The 22,156-nt window shown below is 43.0% G+C and overlaps 1 protein-coding gene and 1 pseudogene across 3 annotated transcripts in view; one reads left to right on the top strand and one right to left on the bottom strand.

Moving 5' to 3' along the window:
* The window catches only part of SH3KBP1 (SH3 domain containing kinase binding protein 1), a 318,770-nt gene that overhangs the window by 34,292 nt on the left and 262,322 nt on the right, over nt 1-22,156 (top strand). For 2 of the 3 annotated variants that reach the window (XM_090264196.1, XM_090264192.1), the window contains exon 2: nt 20,362-20,519. In XM_090264196.1, the coding sequence (XP_090120322.1) occupies nt 20,362-20,519 (158 nt within the window). Of the gene's footprint in view, nt 1-20,361; nt 20,520-22,156 lie in introns of those variants that run through there. The other variant, XM_090264195.1, reaches the window with a different exon arrangement.
* Nucleotides 16,527-17,682, bottom strand: LOC149991793 (NADH dehydrogenase [ubiquinone] 1 alpha subcomplex subunit 3 pseudogene; annotated as a pseudogene).

Here is a 22,156-nt window from a genome sequence, read left to right as displayed (position 1 = left end):
AAAAAAGTTAAAAAAAAAGTGGTTGCTTTTAGGGAGAGGAGTTTGGGGAAGGGTGTTAAAGTGGTCTTTTCCCCAACAGGTCTTTATGGCTATTTGAATCTCTGTGCATGCAGAGGGTGACTTGGGTGACAAGGACCTGTGTTGCCCCTGCTGCCTGCACTGAGCTGCTCTTGTCTTCATTTGAGGTGACAAAAGGAAGTGGGGACTATATTGGCATTAAGGGTCACTACTGACAAGAAGTGATGTCTCAGGCTTTCTGGGACCTATTTTTTGGTTCATTCTGAAAGAACATAATAATTACTTTTTAGCTCTTTATATGGGATCTACTTTAAGGTATTCAAAAGCAAGGTTTGGGGGGACGATCTAGTTTATTGCATATTTGAAGTTCTTCAGAAGGTGTCTGCTTTCTTTTCTCTGTGTTGCAGTTATCAATTTTGAAGTGAGCTAGAAGCATCTGATAGGAACTGTCACTAACCCATGGTGAAGTTTGGTTAGGGGTAATTGTTTTATGTTTGCCTTTGTGGGGAACATGAGCGATAGATTTCCTCTCCTTTCTTTTCTAATAGCTTCCCTTTTACCTGGGCAAACCTCTCTCTCTCCATGCTCCCGGGTTGTGATGGGAACTCTGCGTGCTGAAGTGGGCACTTCTGTCTGCCCTGAGCTCAAGTCCTTCTGATGTCAAATCGCTCGTGGAATGTGCTAGTCTGTTAAGTAGCTGGTGGAATGAATGTGTTAGGCCATCTGTGGAAATGATTACAAGGAAAAAAAATGTGGCAAACAAGCAGACTAGGAAGGAAAAAAATAGTCATACCTTGGTGTACTCATCAGCTTCAGAGCTCGTCAAACCCTGTACTCGTATTTTGATGAGAAAAACTTGTTTCAGCACTCAGCGCTTGCTCAGGACTCGTCACACTTCCTAGAACTTGTATGAGTCATGACGCCGCCCCGCAAGAGAAAATACTACATCATTCAGTACTTGTTGATTTCAGCACTCCTCGATTTCGGCATTCCTCACGTGTTCCGGAACGAATTACAGTGATCCCTCACTTATCGCAGGTATTACATTCTAGATGCCCCCTCCCCGCGATAGGGGAAAATCCTATTTTAAGGCTTTATGAACCCTTCCCACAACTTATAAACCGTTCCCAGTCCCTTATTAACCTTTCCCAGTCCCTTATTAACCCCTTCCACACTTTTATAAACACTACTTATGTTCTTAAACATATTCTACACTCTTAAACCTACGTAACTTTAACAACATACGTATACAGCACCGCAAAATCCCGCAATATAGCAAAAATCCGTGATAAACAATTAAATATAATATTTTTAAAAATCCCGTGTTACAGTGAGGTCGCGATAAGTGAACCACAATATAGAGAGGGACTACTGTAATGATTACCAGAATGAATTAATGAATACCGAGGTACCACTGTACTTTATGACACACAATTCAATTAAGTGAGTACTAGTTAGAAATTCATGTTTGCACCATCAGTGTACACAATTAAATGACAAAAAGGAGTCCAGTTATGATATGTGGCATGTTACTCAATGTATACTCAAATGCTTAGTAAAAAATTTTACATATCCCTTATTTGTGTAGTACTATGCCAGGTAGGAGCTAAGAGTAAATGAAAACATATACCTGGTTCCTTCTTTTAAGGAAGCTAAATGTGTTGTAGATATAAGATATATAATTTAAGAGACAGTAAGAGTTCAAATAACAGTCTAAAACAGAGACTGGCAAACTATGGGCTACAGACCAAATCTGGCCTGCTGATGATTTTCATAAATAAAGTTTTATTGGCACACAGCTATGTTCATTCCTTTTCCTATTGTCCATGGCTACTTTCTCAGAGTAATGGCAGAGTTGAGTACTTGCAACAGAACATATGTTCCACAAAGCCTAAAATATTTACTATCTAGCCCTTGAAGAGAAAGCTTATCAACTCCTGGTCAAAGATAGTAATTCAAAATATGTTACCAGGCAGCATATAATAGTTAGAAGTGATTTAGTCAGTAACTCTGTAGTTAGTAAGTCTGAGAATGTAGTGGTGGGTAGCCTGAAACAGCGGTTGAGGTTGACCTTAAGCCATGATGCTGGAGGACATTTTGTGATGTAACAGATAAGGAACCAGATTTCATGTATGAGAACATACATGGTGCCCTCGGGGAAAAGTGTGTGGGGTGATATAGAGCAGAACCGAGCGGCTGGAATTGGGGCTGGGGGCTGGGTATAATTGCAAGTGAGGTTATCAATGTCATACCTGCACCAGGTTGAGGTCCTCTGAGTTCCAGGATCAAGAATGAACATTTTCCTTGAACATGTGTTTTTTTTCAGACAAAATTGATTCCAGACCTGCTATGTGGTTGACTTCCCAGAGGATGTTAGTGCTCATTGAGGCATATTCTCCTCATGGACCAGTGAATCCAGCTAAATTTTTTCATGTAGTGCTAGTTCTAGGTATGTTTGAAGAAACGCTGTCATTTCCAAGAGACGTTTAACCTTGAGATCCTTTGAAGGCCACTAATACCAGGAGACTTACATGGATAGGCAATCTCCCTTTCCATGGTGGCAATGTTCTGGAGAGTCTTTTGAGAAAGGAATTCTGGAGAGAAATGTGTAGATAAGAGATGCTGGGAGGGAAGGAGGGGGGGAGGGGGGGAGGGAGGAAAGGAAGGAAGGAAGGAAGGAAGGAGGGAAGGAAGGAAGGAAGGAAGGAAGGAAGAGACCACCTCTCCCCTTCCCCATACTTGGCCACTTCTTAGTCTCTGCCTTTCCTTTGGAGCTTCTGTCCCCCATTTTATCTGGATCTGCAAAGCTCCCTGCACACATCCTTGCAGGGTATGCTTCCACCCTCCAGATCACAGCGCCATGCAGTTGGTCAGTCATGATACCTTTTCAACTTGCCACCCTTTTCCCCATTCCATCGCTGCCCCCTCACAGTCTGTATCCTGCTGTCTTGGCACTGGGCAGGCACCGAGCTCCCCCACTGTCCCTAGGTCAGTTGCTGGAGGCTACTAAGCTCAACTCTGAATCCTTTTTATCCTACTGCGGCACAGCCCTAGGGCATCTGTGTGGTGCTTGACTCTGGCCCTGTTGTGGGTTCTGGAGAGGTGGTAAGGATGGACAAAGGGCCTGTTACCCATTCTATTGTGTCCCCAGGGCCACCATTAATGCTTTCACTTACCTCTTACCCACTCCTTTGTACACACACACACAGACACACAGACACACTATGCAAAAGAAAATCCCACGGTGCATTTTGCACTGAGCTTCTTTTAGACTGTTTCTCAAGCTCCTCAAATGCTCTTCTCACCCCTGACCCTCACTAACAGGTAAACCTGATGTCTGTGTTAGAGGAGGGGTCAGTTCCCTTGTACACCATCACCTTCATGCCTCTGTATTGCTATTAGCACACTTATCCCCTTTGGTCCTCTCTTTGTCTAATGTCAGGGAAAGAAATAGCCTGCCTTCTCTTGTCATCCTTTCTTGATTTTTCTCTCATGTTGGGCCCCTGACTCGTATTCCTGTTGTTTAACCTGATGCCCCAGTTCCTGCAAACTCAATAAATACTGGATCAAAGAGCTATTCTGTCTTAGAAAATGTCAGCTATGAATTCATAAGGGCAGGCTGGCCTAATTCAGCCTGGTTTCATACTTGGATATACTAACCGTATTCAAGTGGGCACTTTGGTTATCTTCACATTTTTATCTGTGCAGCCACAGTATCTGGAGCTTACATCTTAGAAAACCTTCATTGATTAAAAAAATATATGAGCAGGAACAGGGGCAAGAAGAGAGGCTTTGAATCCATACTGGCTGGTGGCTGGGATATCAGCTCTCCACCCTTGGACAAGTTATCTCTCTCTGGGAACCAGATTATTTCCAAATTAGAGACAGCAATAGGGACTTCATAGAGTGTGTGCCAGTTACGACTGCTGTGTGATAAATTACCTCAAATTTGCACCTTCAAATAGTCATTTTATTATACTCATGGATTTTCTGAATTTAGACTGGGCATGGTAGACGTAGCTTGTCTCAGCTCCACAATGTCTGGGGCCTCAGCTGGAAAGACTTGAAGGCTGGAGGTGACTCAACATTGGGGGACCTGGAATCCACTAAGAGCTCTGACACCCGCTTGCTCTGGACTGAGTGACCCAACAGCTGGGCGTGCCCGTGTGTGGGCCCTGAAGATGATTTGACCTCCTCCTAGTGTGGTGGGCTTCTGGGTCTTCTAGCAAATGGGTTGGAAACAGCATATTAGCTTCTTGTCACCCTGCCTCAGAAGTCCCATAACATCCCTTCCCTGTACTCTTCCTGGTCACAGTGTTCACAAGCCCACCCAAATTCAAAGGCCCTGGGAGGGAGATTAGACTTCCCCTATTGGTGGCTGGGGTCACATTCTGGAAGAGCACGACAGATGGCAGAGACCACTTTAGCCACCTTGGAAAGTATAATATGCCACAAGATGGTTGCTACGGTTTAATGATATAATGAGGATAAAGACACCCGGCACCTAGAAATTAAGACTCTTTTCATTCCGCAAATGTTTATGTTCCTATCGTATGCCAGGCATTAGGCCAGTGCTGGATCTCCAGGGGCAAACACAGCAGACATGCTGCCTGCCCTCCTGTAGCTTTCACTCTAGTGGGGGACATGGGCAGCAGTCCAGTGTGGTGAGCTCTGAGAAGGACTTGGAATTACATCTCCTTTCACAGAGACAGACTGGTTGAGTGTGTGGTTTCTTTATTTCATTGGAAGTGAGAATGAAATGAATTCCGCCCTCCCCACCCCCAAATGCAAGGAAGGGCCATCTTCCCAGGGTTAATGGGGACCTGCTTGCTGCTGTCTTTTTGGTGGGACTTCAGCAGATCTGTCGGCTCATAATCCTGACCAGTGACCCAGAAATCATTAGGCCTGGGATCAAAAGCACCCTGTCACCCTGTTGTTTAATGCAGACTTGTATCCCTCCTTCCTAAAATGGGGTTTGGGAGAGTGGTGGCAGTACAGAGTCATATATGGGACTATCTTCAACCTAGATATGGACCCCCCCATTCTGATGTGGACCAGGCTGGAGAGAGGCAGAACGAGGCTGCACAGGCGATTCTGACACCTGGGTGAGGGACCCATGTGATACAGATCAGCACGTCTCAGATGACACTGAATGTGTCAGTCCTCTGGGATCCTTTTACACTGCAGCTTCTGATTCACTAGGTCTCCGTGAGGCCAGGGCCTGCTGCTGAGTACTGAGGGTGTAGGGAGTACCAGTGAGGTACACACAAATGCTATCGAGGCTTTTCCCTGCCACATGAAGGGCCAGCTCTCAGAGGATGGGGCGCTGGGGGCAAGGCAAGTGATTGACCATGTTTTAGCACATGTTTCTTAAAGATGAGTACTCTTTTTAAAACCATAATCAATATTTTACATCTAAACAACCAAAACTACAGCCTTCGTGATACAAAATTCAGGTCAAGACACCCCAAATCAGACTCTGAATTGATATACAGTATTCCCTCACTTATCACGGGTATTACATTCCAGACAGCCCCCCACGAAGTAGGAATCTTACATTTATTCTACACTCTTAAACCTACGTAACTTTAACAACATACATATACAGTACTGCAAAATCCCGCGATATAGCGAAAAATCCACGGTAAATAATTAAATATAATATTTTAAAAAATCCTGTGATACAGTGAGGCCATGGTAAGTGAACCATGATATAGTGAGGGACTACTGTAAAGACTATGGAAAATAGTATGGAGGTCTCTCAGAAAATGAAAAACAGAACTATCATATGATCCAGCAATCCCGCTTCTGGATCTGTATCTGAAGAAAATGAAATAATTATCTCAAAGAGGTAGCTGCATCCCCCCATTCACTGCAGCATTATTCATTACAGTCAGTACATGGAAATGGCTTGCATATTCATTTGTGGATGAATGGATAAAGAAAATATGGTACTGGGGTCGTGAACACAAAATAGTGTGCAGATGATGTGTTGTGGAACTGTGTACCTGAAACCTGTATAATTTTGTTAACCAAGGCCACCCCAATAAATTCAGTAAAAAATTCTGGTATATATATATATATATATATATATATATATATATATATACAGTGGAATATTATTTGGCCATAAAAGAAGGATCTCCTGTGATGGATGAACTTTGAGGGTATTACGCTAAGTGAAATAAGTCAGACAGAGAAAGACAAATACTGTATGCTCTTACTTATATGTGAAATCTAGAAAAGCCGAACTCTTAGAAACAGAGGTGGTTGTCAGGGGCTGAGAGGTGTGGGAAATGAGGAGGTGCTGGTCCGAGTGCACATTTCTAGTTGTAAGAGAAATAAGTTGTGGGGATCTGGGTGACTATAGTTAACAGTACTGGACTGTGTACTGGAAAGTTCCTAAAGGAGTAGATCTTACTTGTCCTCACCATGGCCACCACCTCAACAAAGTGGTAATTGTGTGAGGTGAAAATTGTGTTGACTAATCTTATTGTGGTAATCACATTACAATATATAAGCAAATCAAATCATTGCATTTATACCTTAAATTTACAGTGTTATATGTCAATTGCATCTCACTGAAGCTGAAAACAAGACAGAATGCATGAACAATAAAAATAAAGTTATATCCTCACTGTGCACACGTGTGCACACACGCACCAACAAAGAAATCCAAATTCAGAATTGTTCATAGAGGTGGCCTTGCAACTCTGTTCTGAGGTCCATGCTCCTGGACATGTGGTGAACACACTTTGGATTGTATTTGTTGCTTATTATATATTTTTTTTTAGGTAGCCAAAAGGATATTTTAACAAAGGAGTTAAGATTAAGCATTGTACAAACTCCAAAGTAAACACAGTTTTTAAGTCCCAGTTATCTCAGGATTTCTTTTAAAATGCATGTCATGTAGGAGGTTGATCACAAATTGGACTACTTGAGGTAAATTTTACAATTATTCACAGAGAGTAAACTGTAGCACTAAAAAGGAAAAATACTTATGGATCAATTCTTTATTTAAAAATATTTGCAGGTAGTGCCTTTAATTGAAAAATTCAGGTATTGAAACACACAGACACAGACACACACACACACACACATGCACTTTTAATATGTTGCTGCCCTTAAAAACCCATGTTCGTTTTCAGGTGCCTTGCTATGCACATGGTTAGCTGAATCACTTGTGAAACTACTGATTGCACCAGCTCAAGTTACGCCAGCAGCATGATTTTTCTCTTCATCTTTTAGGTTCAGCGTGGAACATTATTCTTCTACTTGCACACAGAAAGCATTTTAACAATCCGAAAGTGTTTCAGCACGATAAGGACTCTTTTCAAAACCATAAATACAGTATCATTTTTACATCTGCAACAACTAACAATGTTTCCTTATCTTCAGACATCCAGTTCAAACATGCAATTATTACACATAGTTAAAATATTTTTATAGGCATTTGTTAAGATCTGGATCTGGAAGGTCCATACTTTGTAATTGTTTGGTTGTCTTGGAGTCTCTTTTAACCTAGGTTCCCACGTCTCTTGCCTTTTTCCTTTGCAATTTTTCTTTCAGTTGAAGAAACAAAGTCATTTGCTGGTGGGGTTGCCTACAGTCTGTATTTTGTTCACTGCATCTTGGGGTACTGTCTAACATAGTCTTGGGCTCCTGTACTCCTTGTCAATTGGTAGTAATGCCCGAGGCTTGATCCCACTCAGGTTTTAGTTCTTCGGCAAGAATGCTTTAATGGGCCGACGTTCTTCCTTCTGACATGAGTCTCTTGAAGCGTGGTTATCTCTCTTTTTGTAATGTTAGGAGCCGTTAGTGACCATTGCCCAGGTCCTTGATTACATTAGAGGTTGCAAAGTGTTGATTGTCTAATTCTCTCATTCTGTCTTCAATTATTAGCCAAATTTCTCCTATAAAGACAGATTTTTCCTCATTGACTATTGGTTATGCTGAATCCATATGGGAAAGGCCGGACAAAGGTTTGATTCTTTCTCTTAATTTACCAGTTTTCAGAACAGTGAGTAGGTTCCCTAGCATCCTCCAAAGATGACCATTGATTTTTTAAAAAATGTTTTATTGATTATACTGTTACAGTTGTCCCAATTTCCCTTCCCTCTGCTCCCCTCCACCCAGTGGCCCCCCTCCCTCCAGTTGTCCCCCCCTTTTAGTCCATGTCCATTGGTTGTGCATACAGTTCTTCTCAACCTCTTCCTGTCTATTCCATTCCCTCCTACTGTGCTTCTTAATTCCTGTACCATCTCCCTTCCTTACCCCCTTCCCCCTCCCTGCTGACCTCCCCCCAGTATGTTCCCCATACCTATAGGTATGATTTTTTTTAAAGTCACTATGAAACAGACCACATACCATATCAATTCAAGATGTCAAACCTACTTGATGTGTTTCAGTCCATTGCAGTTATTCTTACTGATCCACATATTGTCCTGTTTGTGGCCAGTGGGAATCTTTCCTCATTCATTTCTGAATTCTTTTGACATAACTCTTAGTCTTTGATGACTTCCTTGCTTTGACAAGGAAGCATTCCTTGAGTGCCTGATGGGGCCAAGCAGTCGGCTCAGTACCTGAGGGAGGAGAATGCATTGGGCAGTGTGACTTTTCTTTCCAGAAGTCCCCAAGCTTCAGTTTTAACCTTCCCTTCTGCCTTCCAGGGGCTCACGCTTGGGCAAGATTGTTATGCCAAAGGGTATAAATGAAGGCTGAGCAGTGAGGACTCATTGTGTGTGGTTTCCTGTCACCTCTGTCTACTTTCTCTCTTACCAGACAGTGCATTTCTTGTTAACAGAAGGCCATGCAGTGACTCAGCCCTCACCCTCCAACCCCCACTGGGAAAACTGACCATGGTTTTCTGTGGAATTGTTCTTTACTTCCCTCCTTTTGACCTGGTTCCCTACTCTTCTAAACATTCTTGCCTCTTACAGCTGATTCAGCCTAGCTACACTGGAGTCAGCAGCAAGGCTTTTTCCTTTCTTCTTTCATACATGTCCACCCGTCAAGCCAATTCCCCGTCTCCACTCCATACTATTATAGTCCTCACAAAGTATGTTGTACTATAGGCCTTTGGGAATTAATTTTTGTAGAAAAGCAAACCTTTTAGGTACCTCGTCTGTAATCAAATGTATTTTAACCGTTCATGCAATGTCTGTTGAATAAACCTGGTTCATGAAATGAGAGGGTTGTGTGTGGGGGGCAGTGTCTTCTAATTATTTTATTTTACATAATCTAATTAAACTAATACGTAGTATGAGCAGACATTTTTGACTTGTTCCTTCTCCCCTTTTAAAGTTTGCTTGGGCCAAAATGTTTTGGATCTTCTCATTGAGAAAAATAGGGACCACTTTCTAAGTAGGTGCCCATCTTTGAGTCTGAGCACCAGGCTGTCATTATAAAGTGAGGAAAAAAAGAATACCATCTCTACTTATCTTCAAGCAATTTCATTACTTAAAACCATCAAATATTTATGTAAAGCAACACTCATGTCCCTTCTTTCATCTACTTGAAAAAAGGTCATGTTTTCTTTAAGTGGCTCAACTATTTTAACTTAACTTTTTCTTAAATTGGTTTTCTAACATGCAATTTACTTTCCCTCCATGTTTATTGTATAGGACTATTCTCTGTTGATTTAGTCAACTGTAATCAGTTGTCTTTCTTCTTTGCAACTTTTTTTTTTTTTAACTGCAAAATCATCTGCACACTTTCTTGGTGCTTTTGTTTGTTTGTTTGTTTGTTTAAAAAGTCTTCTTCTGGCCAAGTTATTTTTATCCAGTCTATCTAATGCACTTTCTTAAAAAAGCTGTGCATTAGGTTTGCAGGGGTTAATTTTAGTCGGGAAGTGTTTAGTAACTCATTGTTCCTGGCTCCTTGGGTGAGGCCCCCGTGGCCCTAAGCCTTATCAGTGTGGGCTCTGAGGGGCTCAGCCCCTAGGCTTTGTGAAGCACTTCCCTGCTGGGGGAGCAGGCAGCTCAGCCATGGCCCTGCGTCACATCTTCACCTTTGACTGAGTGCCCCTCTGCTGTCGGGGGCAGTGGTCTTGGCAGACTGGGAATGGAGTCAAGGCTGATCGCAGTAGCACTTGAGAGGCTTGGACCGTGGACCATACAGTAGTCCCTCACTATATCACAGTTCACTTATCGCGGCCCCACTGTATCGCGGGATTTAAAAAACATATTTAATTATTTATCGTGGGTTTTTTGCTCTATCGCGGGATTTTGCGGTGCTGTATACGTATGTTGTTAAAGTTACGTAGGTTTAAGAGTGTAGAATAAATGTAAGGTTCCTACTTGGCGGGGGTATCTGGAATGTAATACCTGCGATAAGTAAGGGAATACTGTACTTGTTTTGTGACTGACTGGTCATGCTGATCTTCAACTTTCCCTAGCCTTCAAATCAAGCAACTAGGCTCACATTTGTAACTGCATTTCATTGTGCTGAGTGATAAACTATGTTTTGGGGATACTTTCTCAGCACACCACTAAATCACCAATATTTGTTGTGCCAGACACCAGATGAGGAGGAGGGGATGCTCAGCTCTGCTCTTTAAAGCAGGTGTCCCCAACCTCTAGGCTGTGGACCGGTCTGGGCTTGTTAGGAACCGGGCCACATAGCATGGGTTGAGCTTGTATGTGAGGCGCTTGAATCATCCCGAAACCATCCCCCCACCCGTGGTCCGTGGAAGACTTGTCTTCCACGAAACTGGTCCCTGGTGCCAAAAAGGTTGGGGACCGCTGCTTTAAAGGCTTCCATTCCAAGGGGCAGACAGGGACGGCAGTCCCAGGGCAACTCGCACAGCACAGCACAGCATGGTGACTGCTTTTAAGACTAGTGGCTGTCATTTATGGAGCAGCTTCTGTGTACAGGAATTTATAGGCATCATCCCTCAGCCTTGCAATAACCCACTGGGTAGATCACCTGCCAATTTTAAGCACAAAGAAAATGAACTGAAGCAGCTAGTACATGTCTAAGCTGAAATCCACTCCCAGGCCTACCAGGCTTCAGAATGTCCATTCCTTCTCCTATACCTTGTGTCCTCCGTAAAGATGCTTAGACAGAGGTAACAAGAGGGGACAGGTGGACTGGGAGGCCCAGGTTCCCTTTGGCTGTTGAAGAAAGCAGTGTGACAAGAGCATCCTTTGTGTTGTCAGAGGCAGTCAGTGGTGGGCCTTCTTTCCTCTCTCACAGTTGGATTTGTTCTTTCTCTTCTTTCTGGGTGTATCCCTTTCCCTCGTTCCTCGCGGATGCTCAGTTTGGGAGCTGCTCCTTGGGCCTGCTGTGGACATCGTTTAGCCCTGCAGGAAGCTGTCTGTGCCTCCTGCCCAGGGAGACAGTTCAGGCCCAGTGGGACCTGTTCATTGTGGGGCGGGGGGTGTTCTCAGCCTGTCTTCCTTCGGGAAGCTGATGTTCAGTTTCTAACAGATTCAGGCCTGAGAATGATCCCCTTGTTGGTCTGGTGCCACTTGGTGTGTTCATGAAGACACCAAAGGCAATCATGGTGTAAAAGTCAGCTTTGCTGGACTTGGAGGTGACCACAGTACCTGTGGCCTGACCTGGGAAGTTCAGGTCTCTAAAGTCTCAGTCAGCTCTAACATTACTGGGAAAGCGTGGGGTGGTGAGAACTGGGTTTTGTGCAGACTTGTATAAAGAAGAGGCAGTTTTTTAAAACGCTGATGCATTAGTGTAACCGTTAAGGGCTCTCTGGTGGCAAGCAACAGAAACTAACTCTCCCGTTGACTAAAGTAAGGAGGAGAACTTACTAGGAAGGTCTACAGGGCGGAAGGAAAAGATGACGCATCAGCTTGGGGAAAGATGGCAACCAGACAGCCCCAGGGATCTCCACCTCTTCTGGGAGCCCTGCAGGGGACTCTGCTGCAGACATTTCCAGTCTTTGTCCTGTCCACTGCTGTGGGACATAGCTGAGTTCTGTGCTGGCAGAGGGCGGGGCATGTTGATAGACACTCCAAGAGGGCTGTGTCTCATGGGGAAGGGGACATTCCCTCAATTGGCTTCCCCTCCCTGAATGGGGAAGTGTCCGCCTCTGGGACACAAACACAGTCGACCACCTTGATGAGCGAATGTTAGCATAAATTCCAAAATAGACATCACACAGACTTTCTATTTTAAAAAGCTATATTAAGGTATAAAATTTTGCCCGTTTTAAGCATACAATTCAATGATTTTAGTAAATGTATACCGTTTTGAAACTCGCCAGAATTTAATTTTAGAACATTTTCATCAGCTCCTAAACATCTCTCATATCCATTTACAGCCAGTCCCTGTCCCCACCCCACCCCTAGGCAACCACTGATCTGTTTTTCTCTCTCTTTAGATTTGAACATAGATTATTGTATGCGCCTGACTGGTGTAATTTTTTCTGCGTATTCTGGAAACTATGCTAGGTTAAAGAAAAAAAACAAAAACAAAAAAACCCAATGGTGTAGAAATCTGTATCTCACTGGTCTCAGTTTTTCTTCCTTTTCATTTTAGATTTTCCCTTCTTCCCCCTGGACTGTAATTTGGGAGAGCTTAGTTTACTAGTAGTGATGCTGCCATAACTTAGCGCTCACTCTCTCTGAGCCTCCAGTCATGCAACCTTCCAGGCCTCAGTTCTTCATCTGTAAAACTTACAAAAGGATTTGACAAGATGTTAAGTAATGTTCTTTCTGTCTCTAACTATCAAGCAATCATGATCTTTTTTGGCAAAAAAATGTCTCCTGATTTTATGTGCTCTCTTCAGAGGACTGGAACAAAACATTAACATTAGAAATGTATTCTTTAAAAAGTCATAAAATCAAATAAGTGTGAAAGCAGTTTGTGACATTTCTACTTCTGAAATTCTTAAAGCTTCAAACTGTGGTGTGAGGCTTGCAACATGATCTATATACAAGGTGTGGCAAAAGTAGGTTTATCATTGTAAGTACTTGAAACAGTTCATTCTTGTACTATTTATTGGTTATTTATTGTTTTCCATATGATCAACTATAAATCTTTTTCCCCACCCCCGAGGTATATATGGATGGAGGAAATTAATTGGCAATTTGTATTCTCCTTCATGCTTTGTGGTTTATTCAAAAGTTTAGGGAGCCAGACCTGATACCAGGCAAGGGAGGTGGGATCCTGAGGAAGATCAGGGTTTGTCCCAGATGGCGCTTGCAGTCTGACAGGGTTGGGCCACCACAAACTCACAGTACAGGAGCCCTAGGAGAGAGGAGGCTCCCTGCACGCAGGCAGGGAGGGGCCAGGTCACCTAGCAGGGCCTCTGAACTGCCACAGTGGGAAGTTTGCCTGAGATGGATCTTGGCAGCTGGCTGATCCAACCAACAGTTAAAAACTACCCATTTCACCTTTTGGGGGAGGAGACGTTCCAGCAAGTTCGAAGGCAGAGGTCAGAGGTCAGAGATAGGAGAGTCTGAAGTGTTCTGTGTTTCCAAAGCAGATCTCCTCTGGCTCTGTCTCTTCATGCACACAGGTTAGGTGTGGCTTTGGCTTTTGCAGTGACAGTAGATGTGGCAAACTTGTGGGGCTGTGTTTGGGCCCAGCAAGGAGCTGGAGGGTGATATTTTTCTGACAAAGCGATGTTCTTAAATTTTGTAATTTATGGTGCCTTTAAATATGGGATTTTGTTGACTGTTGACCTAATTATACCTCTGATGTATTCTCTTTACCTTAATGTTTTAATTTTGTGCTCATGCCCAGAGGTAGCTGCCCAAAGGGTACCATTAGAAAAATCTTAGGTAATGTTTTATTCTTGCTGCAGCTACCTGCAGCTTCCTGAAGGCAAGGAAATGGGTTTGGTGGACACAGACTTTCTTGCGGGCTCTCGTGAAGATTTTGAGTGTGTTTGTGCAAGGCGAGGTCTTGATCTCCTATCTGCCAAGTATTATCCTCAACCATCTCTGTCCAGTAGAAATATAATACAAGACACTTAAGTAATTTTAAATGGTCTGGAAGCCACATTTGTAAAGTAAAAAGAAACCAGTGAAATTAACTTGAATAATATATTTAACCCAGTGTATCTAAAATATTATCACTTCAACAGGCAATTAACATAAAAATTAATGAGATATTTTACAATTTTCCCCTAATTTGTCTTTTCAACTGGCTGTGTATATTACAGCACATCTCAACTCAGAATAGCCAAACTTCAAGTATTTGATAGCCACATATGGCGAGTGATACTGTAGTAGATAGCAAAGTCCTGGACCTTTTAGTGGCTTTGCAAGGGATACAGTAAAGAGCCCTTAGGGGGCTGGGAGAGATGTAGTCTCATAATTTATGAGCTCTTAACAAAGCCATACATAGGCTTCCTCCTCTTAGAGAAACCTGATATGTAAAAATTCATCTTGACAGGAAAGGTAAAGCAGGAAGTGATTATTCATGTTACAAAAGAATTAACCACAGGATCCTTTAAATAGCAAGCTAGCTCCCTTAGTGAACTGAAGAATCTGACTCAATTTGCAAAAATGTGATTGACACTTGGCATTTTAGTAGCATCTTTGTTGGGCAGAGAACTATGTGCCATTATAAAATGCAGCTTGAGCAGTTGGTTCATTAAAGCTTTATTGAGCACCTATTACATGCCATGAGTGCTCATAGGGGGCCAAGGCAGAACTAAGGATGATCTGTACCCAGAAGGCATTTAGAAGCTCACTGGGAGGCCGAGACACAGTGCAGCCACCACAGCGTGGAATTGCCTTAGGGCCAGGGAGGCCAGGGAGGCCAAGGCCACAGGAGCCAGGAGGGTGATAAGAGGCAGCCGGGACATAGCTGGGGCCAGAAGGCTGGCAAGGTGTTCCTGATTACTTAATTGCTTGGGAATTTAAAGAAAGGCTGAATCAGGAAAGACCAGCCCAGTAGGATATTGGGAACACTCAGAACTTAGGCAGCTCTGCTTTGTTTATCCCAGAGTCCCCCATTCCTAGCTCAGAGGAAGAGAGAGAGTGAAGCAAGACCACATGTACTTTCTTCAGTTCACAGCAAAAGGCAGCAACTGTTTACTTCTTAGTGACCATGTTCTTGAAGCAGATTCATGGTCCTCTTCCAGCTTTGCCTTGCTGAAGTCCACGTACACAATGGAGAAAATGGAACTTGCTGTTTAGGAAAGAAGAAGCAGCGCTGTGTTCTGGAAGTTGATGGGGTTCTGAGTCCTCCAATATACACAGGGTTTACTAACTAGATGGGCCCTTGACCAGATTCCTCCTTAGCTACCTTCCTCTCCTCCCTTTTCTCCCCCAGGCATGATTCTCCTCTTTCCATGATTTTCTGTCCCCATCAAAAAAGCTATGAGCTTTCATCTCCAAGTGCTAAAATGGGGCCATCTGTGGGGAGCCTAGGTCATTGTCCCAAGCCTTTTCTTGTTTAAAAAATAATACCTGTTGTTAACAAAACAATTGACTATCTCCACAGATGTATTTATTTATAGATTATGTGCATATATTTCTGTATTAGTTGATTGAGAAAGCCCAAAAGAAGCTTCTACATATTTATTATTAGGTTTAGTGAACTTTTGGAAAATAAGATGAGTATCGTATGACTTTGGACATGGGTGAAAAAATGAAGACATTTGTCTTCATGGTTCAGATGCATAGTTTTAGATATGTTGCTAATCCCAATAGTTCCATATTATACTTAGGTAACTTATACCTGTATCAATGAGGGTGTAAGAAAACCTATATTACAGATTGTCTCGATAATTTAGTTTTTTGATCGTCTCCCTATCAGATCTGATTGGCTTGTCCTTGCGTTCACCTCCCAGCATGGCTGGTGAAGAGCTCCCAGCAGGAGCTGAAGTAGCAGCCCTGCCACTTTTCTTGTTTATTTGGTCACATGTTGAATATTGCCTACCATCCCCACCTCCTTTCACAGATCTTTTCAAGCCTCTCACCCATTTAGTGAGGGTGATCTTAGTTAAAAGGGGTAAGAGTCATAAAGAGACTTTACCAAGAGGCCTCCCAGAACTGCAGGGTACCCTGTGGAGCTGAAAGTTGGCACTGCCGCCCCTCAGGCTGCTCCCTGCCCTTGGAACGTGCCTGACTGCCAGACCAAGAGGCTGGGGCAAGGAGCCAGTGCCATTCTCTGCAAATGAAATACTGTATTAGAAAAGTTGTATTTTTATTTTTTGGAAATTAAAGAAGAGATGTTCTAACTTTTCGTTTCATCATGTCAACTCATTCCTGCAGTGAACGCATCACGCTTCGGAGAGCACTGGCTCGGCAAATATGCTTTACTGAGCTCCTGGTTCTTTAGTTGGGAGGATGGGCATCACACTGGTGTGAGGATTAAATGAGATAATGCAGGAAAAGTGTCCGACACATAAACAGTGCCCACTGTAATCTCAGTTCTCATGGCAAAACTTCAGCATATCCATGTCCAGGTAATTTGAAGAAAGCTGATTTTTCTGATGGCTCCTTAAAAAAAATTTTTTTTTTTTTTTTTGGTTTTCACATTATTATTGGAAGCCACAGGGGAAAAGGCCTCTTTCTTGTTCGTAGAGGTATTCACAGTTTCTTCAGCCACTCCAAGCTTGGGCCCTGAAGGTCCTGGGTGTGGCTGGGTATGCTGGGCATGTTCCCATCATCTCAGATGGGCACTAGGTAGTTGTAGGATGTGGCCTGGTTGGTCATGGTGGCGTACTTGGTGTAGGGGCTGAAGGCAGGCAGAATTGTAGCGACGCCCCTGATGGTGAAAGATGTGACCAGCACCGGCTCCTTGGCCCAGGTGTTCTTCAGGAAGGTGTTGGTCTTGGTGGCAGCAGCCTGATAGCTCCTTTTAACTGCTGGTACAAGGAAATTGGAGTGTTTCTGCCTTTGTACTTGTCAGGTTGATCAGGAAACGATGCCTTGTTTGTGCTATTTTGCTCTTCCTTTCTGTTGATAACCGATGAGAATCGTTCACAAGTCAACTTCGTCCTGGGCAGATTGATGACAGCAGAGTTGGCCAGCTATTTTTGAATGCAAAAGTGATCTAGGGAAGGAAATTCAACTTTTAGTTGCTTATGAACTGTCTGGATTAGCTGACATTATGAGTGGACGGGTGAGAATACCCGTCTAGATGCAGAAAGTCTTCTGATCTGGAAGCACTTTGGGAATTTACCCCTAACGCAGATGCAAAGCCCATTTGGCAGGACCCACTTACTGACCAATCTTTTCCCTGAAAAACCTACCCCAGTTTATTGAATTTTAAGAAGTTGTTTGTGCTTTTTTTTGTTTCCTATTGAAGAAATTTTTGCCAAACCCAAGATCACTAAGATTTTCTCCTATGTTTTCTTATAAAAGTTTTACAGATATAGCTCTTACATTTAGATCTACAGTCCATTTTCAGTTCATTTTTGTATATGTACTTCCTGTAAGAGATTATTTAACTTTCCCTCTTCCATTTTTTTACTGTGACTTCTAAGTTGCTCATTCACCACTTGGGGTTTCACCTAATTTTCACTTTTCTTGTATTCATTCATTTGTCCTTTGTTCATTAATTTGTTCATGTTAAGCTGCAAATAAAAAGGAAAAGGACAGGGGACTGATATATTGAGGTGGGTGTCAGGCAAGACCCAAAGTTTAGATAAATTATATAATCCCTCTGTGGATAAATTAACTAGTCTTGGGATTGGTTAGCTCTACCAATTTGCACTGGTGCTTTGTCAACAAGAAGACCCATCTGTATCATCTATGGCTCCACCTATTACCAATGGGGAAAAAAAAAAAAAAACTCACCGTAGATTGGGAGAACAATTTTTTTGTTTATTTTATTTTATTTTTAAGTATATTTTATTAATTGTGCTATTACACTTGTCCCAATTTTTCCCCCTTTGCCCCCCTCTACCCAGTACCTCCCTTTGTTCCAGCAATCCCCCCTCCTTTAGTTCATGTCCATGGGCCATGCTTATAAGTTCTTTGGCTTCTCCATTTACTTTACTATTCTTAACGTCCCCCTGTCTATTTTGTATCTACCAGTTATGCATCTTGATCCCTGCACCTTTACCCCCATGATCCCCTTTCCCCCTCCCTGCCGATAACCCTCCATATGATCTCTGTATGTATGGTTCTGTTCCTGTTCTAGTTGTTTGTTTAGTTTGTTTTTGTTTTGTATTTATTTGTTGATAGTTGTGAATTCATCATCATTTTACTGTTCATAGTTTTGATCATATTTTTCTTAAATATGTCCCTTTAACAGTTCATATAATAAGGGCTTGGTGATGATGAACTCCTTTAGCTTTACCTTGTTTGGGAAGCACTTTATCTGCCCTTCCATTCTAAATGATAGCTGTGCTGGATAGAGTGATCTTGATTGTAGGTCCTTGGTCTTCATCACTTTGAATACTTCTTGCCAATCCCTTCTTGCCTGCAAAGTTTCTCTTGAGAAATTAGCTGATAAGTTTTATGGGAACTCCTTTGTAGGTAGTTTTCTTCTCTTGCTGCTTTTAATATTTGCTCATTATCTTTAACCTTTGGCATTTTAATTATATGTCTTGCTGTGGTCCTTTTTGGGTCTAGCATGTTTGGGACTCTCTGTACTTCCTGGACTTGTGTGTCTATTTCTTTCACCAAATTAGGGAAGTTTCCCCTCATTATTTTTCCAAATAAGTTTTCAATTTCTTGCTATTTCTCTTCTCCTTCTGGCACCCCTATGATTCAGATGTTGGTATGTTTAAAGTTGTCCCAGAGGTTTTTAAGCCTCTCCTTGTTTCTTTTTTAAATTCTTGTTTCTTTACTCTGTACTGGTTTCCTGTTTATTTCTTCCTTACGTTCCAAATCACTGATTTGAACCCTGGCTTTCTTCCCTTCACCACCAGTTTCGGGTGGGTTTTTCTTCATTTCACTTAGTATAGCCTTCACTTATGCATTTGCCGTACTCAATCATTTCATTATCACCAGTGTTTTGAACTCTGCATATGTGAGGTTGGCTATCTCCTTTTCACTTAGTTCTCCCTTTGGAGCCTTGATCTGTTCCCTGTTTTGGGCCAAACTTCTCTGCATCCTCAACTTGACAGCCTCCTGTGTTTGCCTCTGTCTTAGGCAGAGTTGTTGCAGCTGTTACGTTGTAAGGGGCAGAACCTTAGGTATTCGTCAGTGTGGGGTGAACTGTTCCACCACCTTGTGGTGCAGTATGTGGGGGAGGGGTCAGCGAGGGAACAATGCTGCTTGTCCAGGACTCACCCTTTTTCCAGTCACTTCACCTGCTTCCTGTATGTGACTGGTGCCCCTCTAGCTGTTGCCCTGGTGATGGTTCCCAGAGAGGGTGGGTTTACATATGTTCTGGGACTGTGGGAGCCCTCTAAATGGACTCCCCTGAGAGACCAGCAGTTTCTTCTGCTGCCGCAACCTCCACTGGCTTTCACAGTCAGAAGCAATGAGGCTTTGTTTTTCCAGCACTGGAACTGTGAGCTGTGTGGTCCGACCTCGGACTGGGATTACTCTCCACGTGTCCCTCCAGACTTTTATAATGTATGACTGCTCTTTCTGCTGGCCGGTCACAGCCACTGCCTTGTTGTCAGCACCATACTGCATCCTCTCTGCCCCGGCTCCCCATCTCTGCCCCTCCTACCTGTCTGGATGAGTATTACTTCTTTATATCTTTGTTTGTTGGACTTCCATGCAGTTTGATTTTCTGATAGTTCTGGTTGTTTTTTGTTTTGAGGTAGATGTAATAATCTTTCTTATGGTTGTGGAAGGAGGGGAAGTGTGTCTATCTGGACCTCCATCTTGGCCAGAGAACTGGGAGAACAATTTAAAGTGGTATTGCTGCCTGGGATGCCATCTGTGGAAAGGGCAGTTGTGCCTCCAAATGTTTGCTGTCTGAAGAATTGCTTTGGCAAGTTGGGCCTCTGTGTTAGCTGTCTTTGTATGCGTGATTGCTGAGAGATGGCCATCATCTCTATAGAGTGGCAACTATTATCGCCTACAGTTTGCACAATCTTAGTCTTGAAAAGGGAGGAGACACCAAGAGCCAGACTCATGCCTGATGTCTACTGTCTCTGCATTTGAGGAAATGATACTGGGCTCCCTGGGGGGGGGGGGCGTGCAAATGTCATTGGCCTTCTGTTATGGTACAGTTTCCCCTTTGAAGCCCCTGCTGGCCCTGAGACTTGCAGGCCACTCAGCCTGTACCTGGCCACCAATCAGCACTTGGTGGTTTTTGTGCTATAGACCTCAGGTTAACCAAAACTGGCTCACTGTGTGCGACCCTCTAATTTCAGTATTGGTAGAGGGGAAGTCCATTTAATATAACTTCACTGACCTTCCAGGGCTGCGGAGCCTCAGACTTCTCCAATACCCAATCTAAGATGCTCTCTCACTTTTTTTTTTTGTTGTTGTTGTTCCTGTTCCTTTCTTTCAGTGGAGGCCATAGTGGAGTTTGACTACCAGGCCCAGCACGACGATGAGCTGACTATCAGTGTGGGTGAGATCATCACCAACATCAGGAAGGAGGATGGAGGCTGGTGGGAGGGACAGATCAACGGCAGGAGAGGTTTGTTCCCTGACAACTTTGTAAGAGTGAGTACAAAGCGAAACCCTTTTCCTGTCTCCTATGTGGGCGCTGCTGACCAAAGCTGTGGGGGCACCTGAGGAGGAATTTCCTGGGTTCTCTTACAGGACAACTTGACAGCTTGACCTCTTGTGTGCTATCAAGAAGAGCTCATATAGCTTTGCCCTAGATAGCCAGAGATGCCTGTTTTGAAATCACTTTCTGAAGACCCAGAATGTGTTCTTTTAAAACTATGACACTTTGATAAAGCTAGGAATATATGAAGCTTGTTAAACTGTTTTATTTATGTACTTATTTATTTGCTTTGATGCTTTAAAGCAGCAATTTTCAACTGGTGTGCCACAAGAATGTTTAAAACATGCCGTACATGAGTATGTAGTCAGGGGCACTGACCTCTTTTCCCTTAGATTGTCAAATACAAAAATGACAACAGGTAACACAACAATGGCCATCTGGTGGGAATGAATAAAAATTTTACCTGTTTTTTGGCAGATCAGCCAAAAATTAATATATTTCTTGGTGTGCCACAGAATTTTAGTAATTAGTATATGTGTGCCATAGATGAAAAAAGTTGAAGATCATTGATTTAAAGGGATTTTACCTTTTTTCATTCCATTCAAAATGGGGGTGAAACTATTTTTGACCACTTAAGTAACAACCAAACTAAACGGTAGAATTCCAATTACACTGTTTTTCACCTTTGTAATCATGTTGCCTGTTTTCATAGGAGCAATATTATTTTCCTTTCCCTCATTATGGCCGTGCACCATTGAAAAGGTGTTCTTTATTGAAGTCATCTAGGATTAATTACAAAAGTGTAGCTCATTCATGTTAAGGACTCCAGTAATACAAAACGAGGAACAAATAATACAAAAACAGACTTACAGAAACAGAGGCCAAAGGGGTGGTTACCCGAGGGGAGGCGGTGAGGGGATGGGTGAAAAGGGGAAGGGGAAAACAGTCAGTAATACTGCTTGGTGACAGATGATTACCAGAACATGTAGCGGTCACATTGTAAAGTATAAAAATGTCAAATCACTATATTGTACACCTGAAACTGCTATAACCAATACAAGATTGTATACCAACTAAACTTAAATTTTAGAAAGTCCAAAAGAAGAAATTACATGCTGCACAGTTGTAAATAATAGTTGAAATTGGGTAAAACAATGGACCTCCTGGAGGCTGTTCCCTGGGGGAAATGCCAAGAAGGTGTAACAACTCTGTGTACTGTAAGCTTCCATGCAACACCGCTAAGACAGGACTGTTCTCAGTGGGAAGGGCTCTGTGCAGCTATCCCCAGGGTTCCTGCTGTAGTTTCAGTGATACCAGACCATGCTTAAGACCCGAGGTTGTGGGGGCAGGCGGTGAGGAGAATGTGCGCCCAGAGAAGCAGGTGCTCCTCTCAAAGAGCCTTCAGGGCTACATGGGCCCTTTTATGAAAGGGGTTGTTGAATGAAAAATAGGGATGTGGCCCGGGCTTCTAACGCCTGTGCTGTCTACCTGAGCCCAGCCCCCAATGTAGAGCAAACAGGAATCCAGTTTAATCTTACTTCAGGATCTTGCCTTAGAGTGATCCTGCTAACATTTCTTCTTCTTTTTCTCCTCTCTCCCTCCTCCTCCCCCTCTTCCTTCCCCTCCTCCT

This window comes from Furipterus horrens, unplaced genomic scaffold (assembly GCF_987537825.1).
Source record: "Furipterus horrens unplaced genomic scaffold, mFurHor1.1.pri manual_scaffold_17, whole genome shotgun sequence".
NCBI lineage: Eukaryota > Metazoa > Chordata > Mammalia > Chiroptera > Furipteridae > Furipterus > Furipterus horrens.
The sequence above is the reverse complement of the archived record's forward strand: the minus strand, read 5'-3'. Positions and strand labels throughout refer to the sequence as shown.